Raw genomic sequence first — 15,370 nt, 5'->3', positions numbered from 1 at the left:
CAGTGCAGTCAGTAAAGCGCATTGTTTCCTTCCCCACTGAATTACGGTTCCAGAGTCTGAGTTCAGCCTGCAGAAGGCTCACGGTGGAAGGAAGGATTGTCCGTGGAATAAACTCCTCTCAACCCTTGCTTCTTGTGACCACCATACTTAGTTATTGTCCGACCGCCCACATGTACCGTAACATTCATTCACACACCTACAATAATAATACATTGTAATAAAATTTAAATAAACTAAATAAATAAACTGAAAATCTGGGCGTGGTGGCACACGCCTGTAATCCCAGCACTCGGTGAGTTCAAGGCCAGCCTGGTCTACAAAATGAGTCCAGGACAGCCAACTAAGTCTACACAGAGAAACCCTGTCTCAAAAAACAAACCAAAAGAAAAGAAAGAAAAACTAAATAAATAAACTGTAATAAATAATAAATAAATAGTATTAAAATTTAAACTACATAAAGTAGTGTGCATAGCGAGTTCCAAGCTCATAGGGAGACCCTGTCTAAAAAGAAAAAAAATAGTAGATTAAAACAAAACAGTGTTTGGCGACTCGTGAATAAAGGATAAACCACGAAAATTGCTGTTGGGAGTTTGTTTTTCATTACACTTCTTAATCGGACTAGCTCTAGGAATGCTGTGCACGAAATTCCTGAGATGTTGCCAATGAGATCTCAGTAATTACTGAGTCAGAGGAGCAGAACCGCCGCTGACATATTCTCTTTCTGAAACTCTCGAATACTGACGGTAACTTTCTTTGGGGTTCAGAACACTTGATGGATCCGGGAGGCTGTTAACTGGACGAGCAGTTAATAGATGAGGTGCGTGAAAGTCACTTAGGAACTCAGACTCACTCTTTGACTGGACTAACAGCTAGCGTCCGCAGTGAAGGAAGGACTCGCCCAGCCTCGTGGGCGCGAGCCTGGTCGGGAAAAGGCGAAGTCTACTCGGCCCCACCCACCGGCACCGAAGCCACCCCAGGTGAGCTGGAGCCGGCCGCCGGCAGGCTCGCCCGCGAGAAGCAAGGCTCCGCGTGGGACCCCGAGTCCAGGCAGCGCCTCGCCGTCGGGTTCCACGGAGAGAGCGGGTGAGTCCCTCGTCTGGTTCGCAGGCCACTCGCTCCCCGCCTCCGCGGATCCGGGAGGGGTGCGGAAGGTCTCAGGAGCCGGGGTGTGGGTGGCGGTGCTCCGGCCAGAGCTGCTCTGAGCGCCCCTTCCGCCCCTCGCAGCCCCGGGCCCTGCGGGGAGCCGGTCTCGGTGGCCGCGACGCTAGGGCTTAGGATGGTGGCCAAGTCTGCAGTCAGGTTGGTTTCACATGGTAAGTTTGCCAACTTGGCAGTCTCCTCAAGTTTGCGTCGCTTAATGAATGGCTGGTACCTCGTCTTGCTGTTTGGGTTTCCTAGGCAGGGGATTTTTTTCATTTTAAATCCTTGGAACACGGTCTTACTCTTTCAGGATCTGAGTGGGATTCAGGTTTGCTCCAAAATAGTCAAGCAAAGACTTTAAATAGGCCACTCTGGTGAAAGCAATTGACAGACGTTTGCAGGCATAGAATTTAAGTACACTTCAAATTTGGATACGCTGTTCGGTTGGAGTGAGGGATATCCACATGCCGGTAGTTAATCAAGGAAATGTATTTAGCATTAATGTTAAGCACACGGAGAAGCAATGCTTTAAGAAACAGCACTGTGAAGAACACCATCCCCTCTTCCAGTAAGCAAAAATGCACTTGGAAGTCCCTGAGATGGGACATGCGCCTGCAACCCACAATGTTTTCCAGTCATTGGGCTTCTTGAATTCTAAACTCCTGGCCATAAACATGAGTCAGTTGGGCTGTGTCAATATTTAGCAGGAACAGCAAGCCAGCCATCCTAGTCCAGCAAAACAGAACTCACATCAGAATCCATGCTTCACTTTTTAACGGAGAGGAAAGTTGGTGAGTGTTCTTCGGTCAAATCCTGGAGTTCTTGACGTCTCTTCACTATGCTGTTTCCTGCTGTGTTTGCTGGTCAGTCTGATGAAACCCTTTCTCCTGTAGAACTTCAATTACGTGTTTAGTTAATGTCTCATAGAAGGCGGCATGTTTTATTTAGTTTATATTTTGTTTTCTGGAGTCAACAGTCACCCCTACAGACACAGGGTCTTCTCAGCGTGGTACCATGCAAACAAATAGCTGAGCACCTCTTCCGGGCCACTCTGGCCTCTTCCACCAGAATCTCTACCAAGCACTGGCAACTTGCTGCACGTCCCGGGACTGGGTATAGAAGGGAGCCCTGGTTCATGTTCATAGAGCCACCATCTGTCTATAAACTATTGTCCATTAAGATGCATTGCCACCAAGTTCTTGCTGGAATGTTTGCCTGTCCTAAACTAAAAGGGTATTTTGAGACTAGACATATCATTTACCTTTGTATTCCCCATGTCTGACATCATTGTTCAGTGTGGTGAATGAATTAACAACTATAGATTTATATGTCACTGTCTTTACGGTCTTGAACCACCAGACTTAAAATACACTCCAAAGTTAGTGAGCTGTTTCTTATATTCTATTACATTGCATCCTAGATACACTTCCCAGACTATCCTCTTTATAATATTGGTTAAAGTCACAAAATGGCATGAAATATTTTTTAAGGCAGACTGTAAGTACCCCCCTAGGCAGGCCTGAAGCCTCGTTCTCTTTTTCCTCTTCAGTTAATCTAAGTAGCATTGGCCTTGTAAGTGCCTGTTGAGTGGCATACACTTTACCCAGAATTCTTTCCAATGACAATGGTCAGCACCCAACCCAAACTCAATCTTAAAAAATAATAAATAAATAAAAGTATTAACTATGTAATTGAGAAATTCAAGATCTGGTCTCAGGAACTTAAACTATGGCCACCAGGATTTGTCTCTGTCCTTCATTCCTTGCTTGATTTTTCTGTGTTTGTTGTCTGTGTTCAAATGAAGACATCTTCTGATTAACCCAGGAGGTGGCATGTTAGTTTCATCCCATCCTAACTTACCACAATGTTAAGGCTGGTCTCCTCAGTCTCTTCCACTTGGAGATGCTATCGGCAGAGGACTGTAACTCCCCAGCTAGATTTAGCTGCCATCCCTAAGCTACTCAAAGTGATCAGAGGAATTAACTCTGCATGACGAAGCCTGTATCTGTTTCTACAACCAGAGGATGGCTCTTAGTTACATGGGCCAATCAAAACAATAGATGCAGGTTTGTTTATCCTACATCAAAAAAAAAATTCTTAGAACCAAAAGCATTTTGTGTTGGAGGGTTTTTAATATACATATGTAATATATAAATATAATAATTTACGTAGGCACAATAAGATATTTTGAGGATAAGATGCACGGTTAAACAGAAAGCTCATTCAGGCTTCATATACACTTCACATGCACACACTCAGCCTGATGATGATTTTACATAATGTATTTCCTGATGGATATGGTCACGCACACCTTTAATCCTAGCACTCAGGAGGCAGAGGCAGTTCAGTCTCTGAGTTTGAGACCTATTCTACATAGCAAGTCTCAGGTCAGCTAGGACTGTATACTGAGACCCCATCTAAAGGAATATACAATTAGAATATAATTACTATAGCTGAAATTTTAGTGCAAAACCTCACGTGAGGTCAGGCGTGGGATTTTCCACTTGTGTATCCATGTCAGGACACCAGTTTTGCACTTTAGAGCACTCCAATCTTGTGATTTTTCACACGAGGGATGCTCAACCTATAGTCTCATCTTGAATGTTCCAAATTAGGTAGTTCTGGAAATCCCAGATCATATTGTGTAAACGTGCCACAACTCACTGTGGTGCATTTACACAATGGAATACTACTCAGCTCCTAAAAACAAGGACATCATGAAATTTACAGGCAAATGGGTGGAACTAGAAAATCTCCTGAGTGACGTAACCCAGACCCAGGAAGACATGCATGATATGTACTCACTTACAAGCAGAATTCAGCCTTTAAGTACAGGGTATCCGTACGGCAATTCACAGACTCCAAGAAGCTAAGTAACAAGGAGGCCCCAAGGGAGGATGCTTAACTCTTACTCAGAAGGGGAAATAGAATAGAACAGGCAGCAGAAGTGGATGCAGAGAAGGAACAGGGTAGGAGATGGAAATGAGGATGGGGACCAGATGTGGGGAGAATAAGAGCAGGAGGTCAGAGAGCTCGGAGGGAGAGGAGAAACTGAGGGTGGGGGCATCACTGCGACAAGCTGGAGACCTAGGACAGGGTAGGCTTCCCGGAGGATACAGGAGTGACTCTAACTAAGACTCCTAGTAGCAGGGGTCATAGAGACTACAGAGGACACCCACAAAACACTTTGACCTAAAATTTACCCTGCCTACAAGATGTGACGGGATAAAGTTAGATCAGAGATTGACAGGATTTCCAACCAATGCCTGGCCCAACCTGAGACCCACCCCATGGGAGAGAGCCAACTCCTGACACTATTAGTGATACCCTGCTATGCTTTCAGAGGGAGCCTGGCATAGCTGTCCTGAGAGGCTACACCCAGCAGCAGATCTGAACAGATGCTCAGACTCAGAGCCAGACGTTGTGCAAAGTGTAGGGAGCCTCATGGAAAAGTAGGGTGAACAATAGAAGGACCTGGAGGGAACAAGAACTCCATAAAAAGACAAACAGAGCCAACGAACCAGGGTCCATGGAGTTTGTGGAGACTGAAGTGCCAACCAAGGACCATGCATGAATTGGATCTAGGCCCCCTATACAGATATAGCTAATGGGCAGCTTAGTACTCATGTTGGTCCACTAGTAAGGAGAGCAGGGCCTGGCTCTGACATGGACTGTGTTGCCTGTGTTTTGATCACTCCCCCACAGGTGGGGCTGCCTCAATAGGCCACAAGGGAAGAGGATGCACTCAGTCCTGATGTGACTTGATCTTGATATGCTGGAGTGGGTTGGGGGCGCTCCCCGTTTCTAAGGAGTAGGGGAAGGGGGATGGGGAAGAGAGATAGGGTGGGACTGTCAGGGGGGGAGGGAGGGGGCTACAATCAGGATGTAAAGTGAATAAATAAAAATGTAAAGCATAATAATAATAATAATAATAATAATAATAATAATAATAATAATAATAATTTAAAATGTTGGTGTTAGGGAGAGGTGACTCCTCTGTTCTTTGTCAAGTTCTGACCTTTACAACTGGGAAATATTCTAAGTATTATAACCTACTCCTGGAAATAATTTTCCACTTATTAAGGCATCACAGGTGGTCTAAAATCCCAACGCATTTGGAATGTTTTCCACCAACCTAACTGTGGTGTTTAACTTGTTTTTTCTCTTTCATTTGACAAAGCACACATTGCAGGTGTAGTCCTCTATAGAGAGTGCAGAGCTCCTGTTTGTGCTGCATTTGGGCTCTAGGAAAGCTGCTAAGGAATAATTTCCTTTGTGTGGGGAAAAATGGTAACAAGCTTCTTCTCCACGGGGTTGACTAAGAAAGTGGGCATATCAGGGACTGAGTACAACCCAGCACCCCATTGGAAATAGATGGACAGCTATGTTCACCAACAGGACTTGTCCAGAGGCACTCTGGCAGTGCAGCCTTTTGGCCCTTGAAGCAACTGGGATTCGCCTTAGTAATCACGTCTCTTCTGCTTACTACCTTCAGGAACTTTCCAACATACAAATCAGTTAATTATTGTTTCAGCTTCCATCATCAACCCTGGGAGTACATGAAACATATCTTCCTGAAGTTCTGCATCTGCTACCTCGAGCCTCCACTGACACTGTCATTACTCAAAAGTGAAAAAATGCACTCCTAATTCCGTTTACCTTTAAGGGGTTCAGGCTTTCTTCTACCTGGGAATCTGGAGTAAAAAGAAGCAGCCAGTCCTTTAAGTTTCATATAAACAATAGATCATCCATCGAACACACAGTTGACATGAGTGAACTGGTTTGAGACCTTCTAAATGTATAGATTATTTGCTATTTGAATCTTAACTGCATTTTTCTGCTCTAATTCTCAAGGGAAAAAATACTTTATATTGTTCCATCAAACAATAGTATCATAGCCAGGTAGTGATGGCACATGCCCTTAGTCCCCGTGCTAGGGAGGGAGAGGTAGGTAAATGTCTGAGTTCGAGGCCAGCCTGGCCTACAGAGCAAGTTCCAGAACAGCTGAAAACCCTGTCTCAAGGGGGAAAAAAGAGAACTCTAAAAGAAACAAAACAAAACAAGACAATACAAACAAAACAATAGTCTCATAAATGAAACAGACTTTATTCTTATTTTTTAGGAAGCTGAAGCCTTACTATTTTATAGCATTCATGGAGATCAGTAAAGATATTATGAGCCAAGAAGAACTGTGGAAAACGAAGCCTAAGGAAAATCTGGAAGATGACAGCTACACGGTAAAATAATGAGTATAATAGCTAATTATTAAAATCTGTACACACTTCAAGTGTATTCTGAGCGTACTAGTGTCCGGAGAGTGCACTGCAGTCTCGTCTGCTGTTGTCTGTGCTCAGGGGCCTGTGAGTGAGGCTGGGCTGAGTGAGGGACAGTGTGGCATAGTGGAGTTCACTTGACTAGATATGTTGGCTTAGCAGAATGACGTTCTGTGGGTCCCTGAGAACCCTGGGTCTTGTGGTTCTGTATATCGTGAACGAACTGGGCTGGATCATCTCCAAAACACCCCCAGTCCTTTCTAACACCCGTAGTTCTAAGTTTTAAAACAAAAGTTATGGTGGCCTATTTATAGTAGTGTGGCAAGCATTTTATAGACACTGTGGCAGCTTATGAGAGAGTCCACTGAGTGAATGGTGATTCACTGTTTAACCAAATAAATTGCCTTCGTGCTAAGAATCAGTTGTCATACTTCTGGTCAACCACAGGATTAGATGTTTCTCACTACGTCATTTGAGAAAGTGGCAGGGATTTTTTTTCGGTCCCAAATACTTAGCTTTTAAAAATATTTAAAATGCAATTCCAAAGATTGTTTTTATTAATTATTCAAAAGGAATTAGGTTAAGAATTACAAGCATATAACCTACAAAAATAACCCCATAAAACAAAATCATTTTCATTTTTCAAGTTAGCTCTCTTAGTTGCTGTATCATAATTTTCACTCTTAGCCAGAAAACTGTTCTCAGCTGATTCTCTTAGGCTGTATTAACACGCGGGAATTACAGGGCTGCTTCTTGCCTGTGTGGAATAATTAGAAAGGCACTGGATAGAACAGGCAGTTATGGCTCAAAGGAAAAGTCAAATGGTAGGAGAGGTCATTCTTAGACCCCGGTAATTTTGGAGTACTTTGTGAATTAAAGTTCCTCTGCATAAAGTGAGATGCCCAAGATCCCGTGACTAACATGGCACGCAGTAGAAGGTTCTCCGTCAGCACACGCGGAGCAACGAAAGCGGACACTGACGCAAGGAGTCAGAAGCAAGGGCTTCATAAAGGGGCACGGTATGGAACACGCCGTGGTCTTCATTTTTTAATTTGTTTCTGTTTACGCCTTGTGGAAATGACAAATGAGTCAACACATTTCTTTTGAATTACTGACTACCAAAACATACGGTAGGCAGAAAAGCATTAACTTGTCAGGAAGCCAACCGTGTCTGCAGGACTTAACTAGTAAGCTAAATAGGTTTTTATTTAATTTTTTTGATTATTATAAATTCATCTGCTTCACAAATACGAAATCAAAGAGCAAGACCACATAATGAAATTCATATTTTCCCTTAATCGTAATGACCCTGTTATTCCTGCCCTTCTCCGTCAAACCACAACCACATAATGAAATTCATATTTTTCTCCACTAGTAATCACCCTGTTATTCCAGATCCTTTGCATTTGAATTAATAAATCCACCATCACTGCTCTGCATAACGGCCTAGGAACCAATAGGATTATTACAGAACATCTATTATGATATTCATGTTTGCTGGTTTTGCCCGAGAATACTGGGCCTTTTTAAAGACTTTTTCCTTTTTTTTGTTGTTGTTGTTTTTGTTTTGTTTTGTTTTGTTTTTTGTTTTGTTTTTTGTTTTTGTTGGTTTTTGTTGTTGTTGTTGGCTTCTTAATGATTATTCTTGCAGACATGGTAGCCCATGACTTTAATCCCAGCACTAAGGAGCCAGAGGTAGGCAGATCTCTGTGAGTTCAATGCCAGCCTGATCTACAAAGCGAGTCCAGGACAGCCAGGACTACAAGAGAAACCCTGTCTCAAAAACCAAAAAAACAATAAACCAAAAAAAAAAAAAAAAAAGAAAGAAAGATTATTCTTCCAGGCAGTGGTAGTGGACACATTTAATTTCAACACTTGAAGAGACAGAGGCAGGAGGATCTCTTATGAGTTGCAGGCCAGCCTGGTCTACAGAGTTCCAGGACAGCCAAGGCTACACTAAGGAACCCTGTCTCCAAGAAACAAAACAAACAAAAGATTATTCCAGTATTTCAAATCTTCAGAAGAGACAGGCCTGTAAGCTCTAGTGTAAATGTCAGTGTGCATCACTTTTGTTTCAGAGAAAAACAGAGCACAGTTTGGTAGCACAGGCCTATGGTCGTGGCATTTGCCCACAAGCTGGGAGGTCAGCTCAGCAATAAAGGGAGTTGAAGTTTGCCTGTGCTATATGAGACCCTGTCTCAAACACAAAGAGGGAAATAGACAAATGGAGAACAGCAAGGTGCCAAGAATCACCTTTGGCCAATCTTGTTTGTATGCTTGTTTTTTGAGACAGGATTTCTCTGTTGTAGCCTTGGCTGTCCTGGACTTTGTAGACCAGGCTGGCCTTGAACTCACAGAGATCTGCCTGCCTCTGCTTTGGTCGGTTTTACAGAGACTATACTGTCTTTGGCTGGCTGATAACCACAGGCAGGTTTCCGAATGCCCTGTTCACTGAGAGGCACAGTGACAGAGCAGGAAATCCCACTGCTTTGCCCAGAGTTAAGATGCTCCCTTTCTTTCTTTTGTAGACTAAGGACACGGGAGAGACCGGCATGCTACAAAGACCTGTGCTGTTGCATTTGCAGCACGCAGTCCATGTTGATGCATCTGAAGGCCCCTCCGAGCTTCCGCACACGACCCAGGAGTTCTTTCCAAACTGGCGCTTGCCCATGAAAATTGCTGCCGTTATATCATCTCTGACCTTCTTGTACACTGTTCTGAGGGAAATCATTTATCCGTTAGTGACTTCCCGTGAGCAATATTTTTATAAAATTCCAATTCTGGTCATTAACAAAGTCTTGCCAATGGTCTCCATCACCCTCTTGGCCCTGGTTTATTTGCCAGGAGAGATAGCAGCCGCTGTACAACTTCGAAATGGAACCAAGTACAAGAAATTCCCGCCATGGCTAGATAGGTGGATGCTGGCAAGGAAGCAGTTCGGGCTCCTCAGCTTCTTTTTTGCCGTGCTGCACGCACTTTATAGTCTCTCTTATCCGATGAGGCGATCCTACAGGTACAAGCTGCTCAACTGGGCATACAAACAGGTAGGAAGATGATATGGTGCCTCAAGACCAACAGACTGAAAAGTCTAAATTAACCCAACAAATTAACCCTTTCTTCGTGTACTAACAGCAATATACCAGACCCCAGCTGACACTCTGAGAGGTTGTTCTGCAGTTTAAAAAAAAATCGTTATTATAATTTCATCATCAAGTGCCATCTTATGTTGAGGAATATTTTTTGAACCGAAAGTAACAAGTTTAACATAAATATTTTGCATAGACAGTGTCATATTGTAACCTTAACATCCGGACAGTTTAACTTTGTAAGGACTGGTTGTTTTTTACTCTCTGTTTGCTTAGCAAAGTTTGCATGCTCTTTACATTTCTATCTGAGTAAGCCATCAAATATTAATAAGTGTGGCTAGCGTTCCTTTTTTTTTTCCTTTAGGTTCAGCAAAACAAAGAGGATGCCTGGATTGAGCATGATGTCTGGAGAATGGAGATTTATGTGTCCCTGGGGATCATGGGACTGGCCATCCTGGCTCTCCTGGCTGTGACATCAATTCCATCTGTGAGTGATTCTCTAACATGGAGGGAATTTCACTATATTCAGGTAAGTGGCATGTAAAAGTAATCCTAGTCTGCTAAGATTACTATTGATCTACCCCAGAAATCAAATCCTATTGATTTACCCCATTAAAAAATAATAATAATATTTCCAGTAGTAAAGAGCTCATATTGCTAATGAGTTTTCTTACTGTTTTTCCATGCTGCTATAAATTATATGATGCATTTTGTAGAATAGGAGACATTACTATAACCAAAACATTGTTTCTCACTTTTAAAGCACTTTAGACAATTTGCTGCTCCCATCCAATAACTTAAAATATGACATTTTAGCAACATCAATCGGTCTTCTAGCTCCCCCATCAAAACATTAGGTTACCTACCCCTCAGTCATGCCTTTGAAGTTGCACAGTTTTGTATTCTCCAAAATACAAAATTTTATTGACCAAAGTTATTCTGATTCGTAAATTTTTTTTTTGGTCAGAGTCTCATACTTATACCTCAGGCTAGCCTAGAATGTATTATGTAGCCCAGGCTAGCCTGCACCTTATGGCAATCCTCCTTTATGTCAGCCTCCCACGGGCTGGAATTATAAGCATGAGCCACCACACCTGGCTCTGTAATCTAATTTTTAAGGAAGCTTTTTCTAGGTCATGTTTAAATTAGCTTAATCACTTGAAGTCTCAGAATATTTCTGGGATTCAGAATCCCGTCACAGGCTCACTTATCTTCTCTGTGGGAGTCCACATTTGAAAAGAACGGCGTCCCAGAAAGGGCCCGTTGTAGCAAGAGCCCCGGAGCTCAACTTAATTCAGTCATAAGTAACTGTTTAAACATTTTACATCATAGTCTTTGTTAATGCCGAGGTAGTTTTGTAAATCTCGGCATTCTTCCCCCTCTGAGAGACAGCGGGGCATTCTGATGAGGTCGGGAAGTCTCCTTTGCCTTACACTTGCCACCACATTGTCCTGGCAAAGTATTTCCTGATTCTGTGTCCGGCCAGTAGCCACTGGAGTCCTCTCTGCCTCCTGAAATTCTTCCTTACATCGCTTTTCTGTCATGCGTACGCTGAGCAGTACTTCTCGGATTCAGTCGGCATTGGGCACTGCATCTTGACAAGTCCTTCTGCTACGTGTGCAACACGTGACTGTAGGTAGATAGCACCCATTTAGGAAAATTAATCTTCAAGCCATCAAGGGCGTTTTTCAGTCACGAACCTAGAATAATACTACAACTTCACCTCCACGATTCATATCCTAAAAATATAAACTTAGCTATTTAATTGGGGCGTAAGAGCACACAGCTGAATAATGGAGCTTTATTCATTTTGTCAGGCTAATGCCCCTTTTCCAACAAAGCCAATCGAAGGCCAAAGCCGTCTAGGAGACTCTTGTCAGAATGCCTTAATTATGTCGGTGAACAGCTCTTTGAACAGCCTTCTCTGTTTGATGCCAAAGTGGTGCGACAGGTTGAAATTGTTCTTCGCGTCTAGATTTAGTTTGCTCAAACATTACAGTGATTCCCAAAATCTGTATCAGGATATATGATTTAAAAAAAAAAAAAAGACAGACCTATGTAAGTACAATGCCAGATTAATCTACACAGTGAGTCCCAGGCTGGTGGGGACTACCTAGTGAGACCCTGTAGAGAACAGATGTTGGAGAGGATGTCAGCAAGGGGGAGTCCTCATTCACCGTTGGTAGATTTACAAACTGGTACTGCCACTCTGCACATCAGCGTGGAGGATTCCCAAGAAGCGAAAAGTAAATGTATGATTTGCCCCAGCCATCCCACTCCTGGACCTAGGCAAAAAGGACTCACCTTTCTACTCCACAGATCACATGCCCACTCATATTCTAGTGTCTTCTAGGTACTTCTAGGCAGGCCTTTAATCCCAGCTGCCAGGAGACAGAGACAGGCAGATTACTACGAGTTCCTGGCTCCTGCAGCCTAGTCTGTAATGAGTTCCAGAACACCCGAGGCTACACTGTGAGGTCTCAAAGAAAGTACTTCTAGTCAGTCACTCCCAGCAATCATTTCCTGAGATCACTAAACAAGTATTCTAACTGGCTTCGGATTTTCCTTACTGCTTTTTCTAGCATCCTCTAGAACTGACAATTGTGATATCAACAGACCTGCCCTAATGCTGGTGGATCAGTGATTTTATATGTCATTTTTTTTCCAGAATAAGACATCAGAAAAGATTTTAGAATTAATAACTCAAGAAAGTGGTAGATTGGGAGGGGGCTTGTATTAAATATCAGGATGACTTTATTCTGTGTGAAGGGAGAAACCTGTAAGAGCTTCTTCCATCTCCCTTACTAAAACTTTATGCTTAGAATTTTAAAAAGTAATTCATTGGAAAATATATAGATATATAGATATAGATATAGATATAGATATATATGGATATATATAGATATATTGATATATAGAGGTTGATTTTCTTACAGTACTCTTTAGTCAGGTCAGCAATATTCATTGAGTATCAAACATGTTCAAATCATTGGGTTGCTTCTGCAAGGACCCTGAGATAAGACAATGTCTAATTTTACATATTGCTGATAGGCAAAGTTAAAATAAAATCAATAGGGCAAAATATCATAATGCAAATGTCATAATGAGACCAGGGAGGTTGACCAGTGGCAGACTACTTAGCTAGCATGCACAAGGCCCTGGTTTTGATTCCCATCACTGCCAATAAAATAAACACATCTTCAGAAAGCTCTCTTGCTGGGCGTGGTGGCGCATGCATTTAATCCCAGCACTTGGGAGACAGAGGCAGGCAGATCGCTGTGAGTTCGAGGCCAGCCTGGTCTACAAAGCGAGTCTAGGACAGCCAAGGCTACACAGAGAAACCCTGTCTTGAAAAAACAGAAAAAAAGAAAGAAAGTTAAACAGATATCTTAAACAGAATGGCAGAGGAAGCTCAGATGGAGGTGCTGCCCACATGAGGCTAAAAGAAAGGCAAAGGCTTTCAACTTATCTTAGGAGCAGGAACAATTACACAGAAGTTATGAGGTGAGGAGAACATATAAAGACAATAAAAAAGTGTGAATGGACATTGTTGAAAAACACGTTGGGCAAGCAATTCTAGATAAATGAAAGCATTTCCAAGCAACAGAACAAGTTCCAATGGGGTAGGGTGGAATTGACTATTATTGAATCAACCTTTACTTAGAGTCATATTGTTTTTTTTTTTCCTTTGCAGAGCAAATTAGGAATTGCCTCACTTCTTCTGGGCACAGTGCACGCTTTGATTTTTGCCTGGAATAAATGGGTGGATATCCATCAGTTCGTTTGGTACATGCCTCCGACTTTTATGATAGCTATTTTCCTTCCAGTTGTTGTCCTGCTGTGTAAAATGGCCCTGCTCCTGCCCTGCTGGAGGAAGAAGATCTTGAAGATTAGATGTGGCTGGGAAGATGTCAGCAAGATTAACAGGACTGAGGTGGCCTCTAAGCTGTAGAAGTTTGCACATCTGCTATTGATACTCATATGTTTCATCATAAACATTTCAAAATTGTCCTTGATAATAAAGTGAATACTTCAGGATCATTTTCCAGTTTGTATTACAACTGTGTGTTTATTCAGTGTGTATGTGTGGGAGCACATGTGGGGGTCAGCGAGATAGACTGTGGGAGTCAGTTCTCTTCTACCACATGGGAGGCCCAGGGATCGAACCCAGGCTCTCAGGCTTGGCATCCAGCACCTTTACCTGTTGAACCATCTCACTTTCATGAGATGTGCGGAGGCCAGTTGAACTTACTGCCATACTTTGGTGAAGACATTCCAGGACTGAGTCCCTGACTAGCAAAGTGGCCGGCCTTACGCCTTCCTACCAGCTCTACACTCAGATTTTCAGACCTAGAAAACTTCACTGCCTTTGTCCTTTATATCCATTTATCAGAATTAAAGACAACAGAGCTTTGCTGATGGTGAAAATTGGGGGGGGGGGGGGCGAGGGTGAAAGCATTAGTATGTTGTTGGCTGAATTCTAGGTTTGCTCAATATTTTATTCTTTTACAGAGATGATTTTTCTCTTGTGCTAGAGGCTGGGTAAGAAGCCTCCTACATATAAATCTAAATTCGATGAACTCAAGTTCTAAAATGCATAGACACGTTTGCAGGTTAGAGCAGCAGAGACAATTACGACCTAGGGTGGAGATTCATCATAGCAGGAAGGGGAACTGAGGTGCCTAGAGTTACCAGATTCAGCAAGGGGGTGTACCACTTATCCGTGTGACACATGTCCCACCACAGTCACCCAGTCAAGGTCAGCAGTCAGGTACCTACAGCCTCATGGACACAGCAAAGTGTCAGGCCCCTTAGCACTGAGAAGCAGCAGCTGAGCCCCATCATAGAGGCTTCAGCTCAGAAACCATCGCAGCCTCAGTGCGACCTCAGTGAGGCCCCTCAGGAGCAGTAGCTGGGTTCTGAGTGGCTTGGTTTGAAAATCCTGTCTTCGTGTCTCTGAATCAGGCAACAATGAGCCTATTCTGAAACACCAAGTACCTACCTCCTGGCTTTTTTTTTTTCAAAGACCAGGTCTCACTATGTAGACCAGGCAGGCTCTGAATCCACAGCTTCCCTTGCCTCTGGCTCTCAGGTGCTGGGATTAAAGCCTAACACCGCCACACCAGCTCAGTAAGTCTTGTGATAGGAAAAAGGGGAGTCCACAGCAGCCTGAGATTTAGATGTGAGGATTAACACATGCTGATTCCATTTGTAGCCAATCCAAGCCTCTTGGCAGTACTTAAGCAGGATTGCTCTGAGCAAAAGAAACAATAACAGTTGTCCTTCAAACGATATTGGGGCTAGGGAGATATCTCAGTTGACAATGACACGCTCGCTGCAAGGCACTAGGACCTGCATTCCAGCACCTGTGTAAAAAGCCAGGTATATCATGCGCCCCTTGTAATCTAGTGCCGATCGATCCTGGAGCTTGATGGCCACCTAGACTAGCAAACTTCAGAAGCTCCAGGTTCAAGGAGAAACTCAATCAAAAAAGTAGATGAAGAGCGGTTGAGAACGATACCTAAGATAACTCTGGCACACACGGCACACACACACACACACACACACACACACACACACACACACACACACACACGTTTCCCAACAGTAGAAGAGAGTATGTTTTGGCTTAGTCTTGAGTTTCCTTTTCATCCACCATCATTCACATAAAACTTTGCATGTAGCAAGCCGGGGCAGTAAAGGATGTACAAGGTAGAAAAGAGTTCATTCCTGCTCAGCCTCGCAAGGCTAGCCAGTTGTAGTGGGTCCCTGGATTCTGAGCTTACCGTCATCACTAGGGAAGGAATGACTCTTCAGGGTGGGATGAAGTTGACCCGGATACTGAAGAGGAAGCAGGAGGACAGCACAGCA

At 43.2% G+C, this 15,370-nt stretch overlaps 1 protein-coding gene across 5 annotated transcripts; it reads left to right on the top strand.

Moving 5' to 3' along the window:
- Positions 1-674: 674 nt before the first annotated feature.
- Positions 675-13,547, top strand: STEAP1 (STEAP family member 1). Of its 5 annotated transcripts, XM_084784379.1 has the most exons (6): positions 675-1,083; positions 6,263-6,377; positions 8,942-9,164; positions 9,258-9,457; positions 9,864-10,028; positions 13,194-13,547. In XM_084784379.1, the coding sequence occupies exons 2-6, from the start codon at positions 6,294-6,296 to the stop codon at positions 13,449-13,451; spliced, it is 930 nt and encodes a 309-aa protein (XP_084640505.1). In that variant the 5' UTR covers positions 675-1,083; positions 6,263-6,293; the 3' UTR covers positions 13,452-13,547. The 5 variants fall into 5 exon arrangements, with proteins under 5 accessions (XP_084640505.1, XP_084640504.1, XP_084640502.1 ...); XM_084784378.1 differs by having other exon boundaries at positions 675-977; positions 8,942-9,457; XM_084784376.1 differs by having other exon boundaries at positions 8,942-9,457.
- The last annotated feature ends 1,823 nt before the right edge of the window (positions 13,548-15,370 follow it).

The sequence above is a fragment of the Acomys minous genome, assembly GCF_964271855.1.
Source record: "Acomys minous genome assembly, chromosome: 6".
NCBI classification, from domain to species: domain Eukaryota; kingdom Metazoa; phylum Chordata; class Mammalia; order Rodentia; family Muridae; genus Acomys; species Acomys minous.
Note: the sequence above shows the minus strand (reverse complement) of the source record. Positions and strands in the feature narration are given on the sequence as shown.

Bases quoted from the DNA above. Each gene is read 5' to 3' on its own strand.
- STEAP1 (XM_084784378.1), top strand. From the start codon at position 6,294: ATGGAGATCAGTAAAGATATTATGAGCCAAGAAGAACTGTGGAAAACG. The intron at 9,458-9,863 runs GTAGGAAGATGA...TTTTTCCTTTAG, and splicing joins TCAACTGGGCATACAAACAG to GTTCAGCAAAACAAAGAGGA. The intron at 10,029-13,193 runs GTAAGTGGCATG...TTTCCTTTGCAG, and splicing joins GGGAATTTCACTATATTCAG to AGCAAATTAGGAATTGCCTC.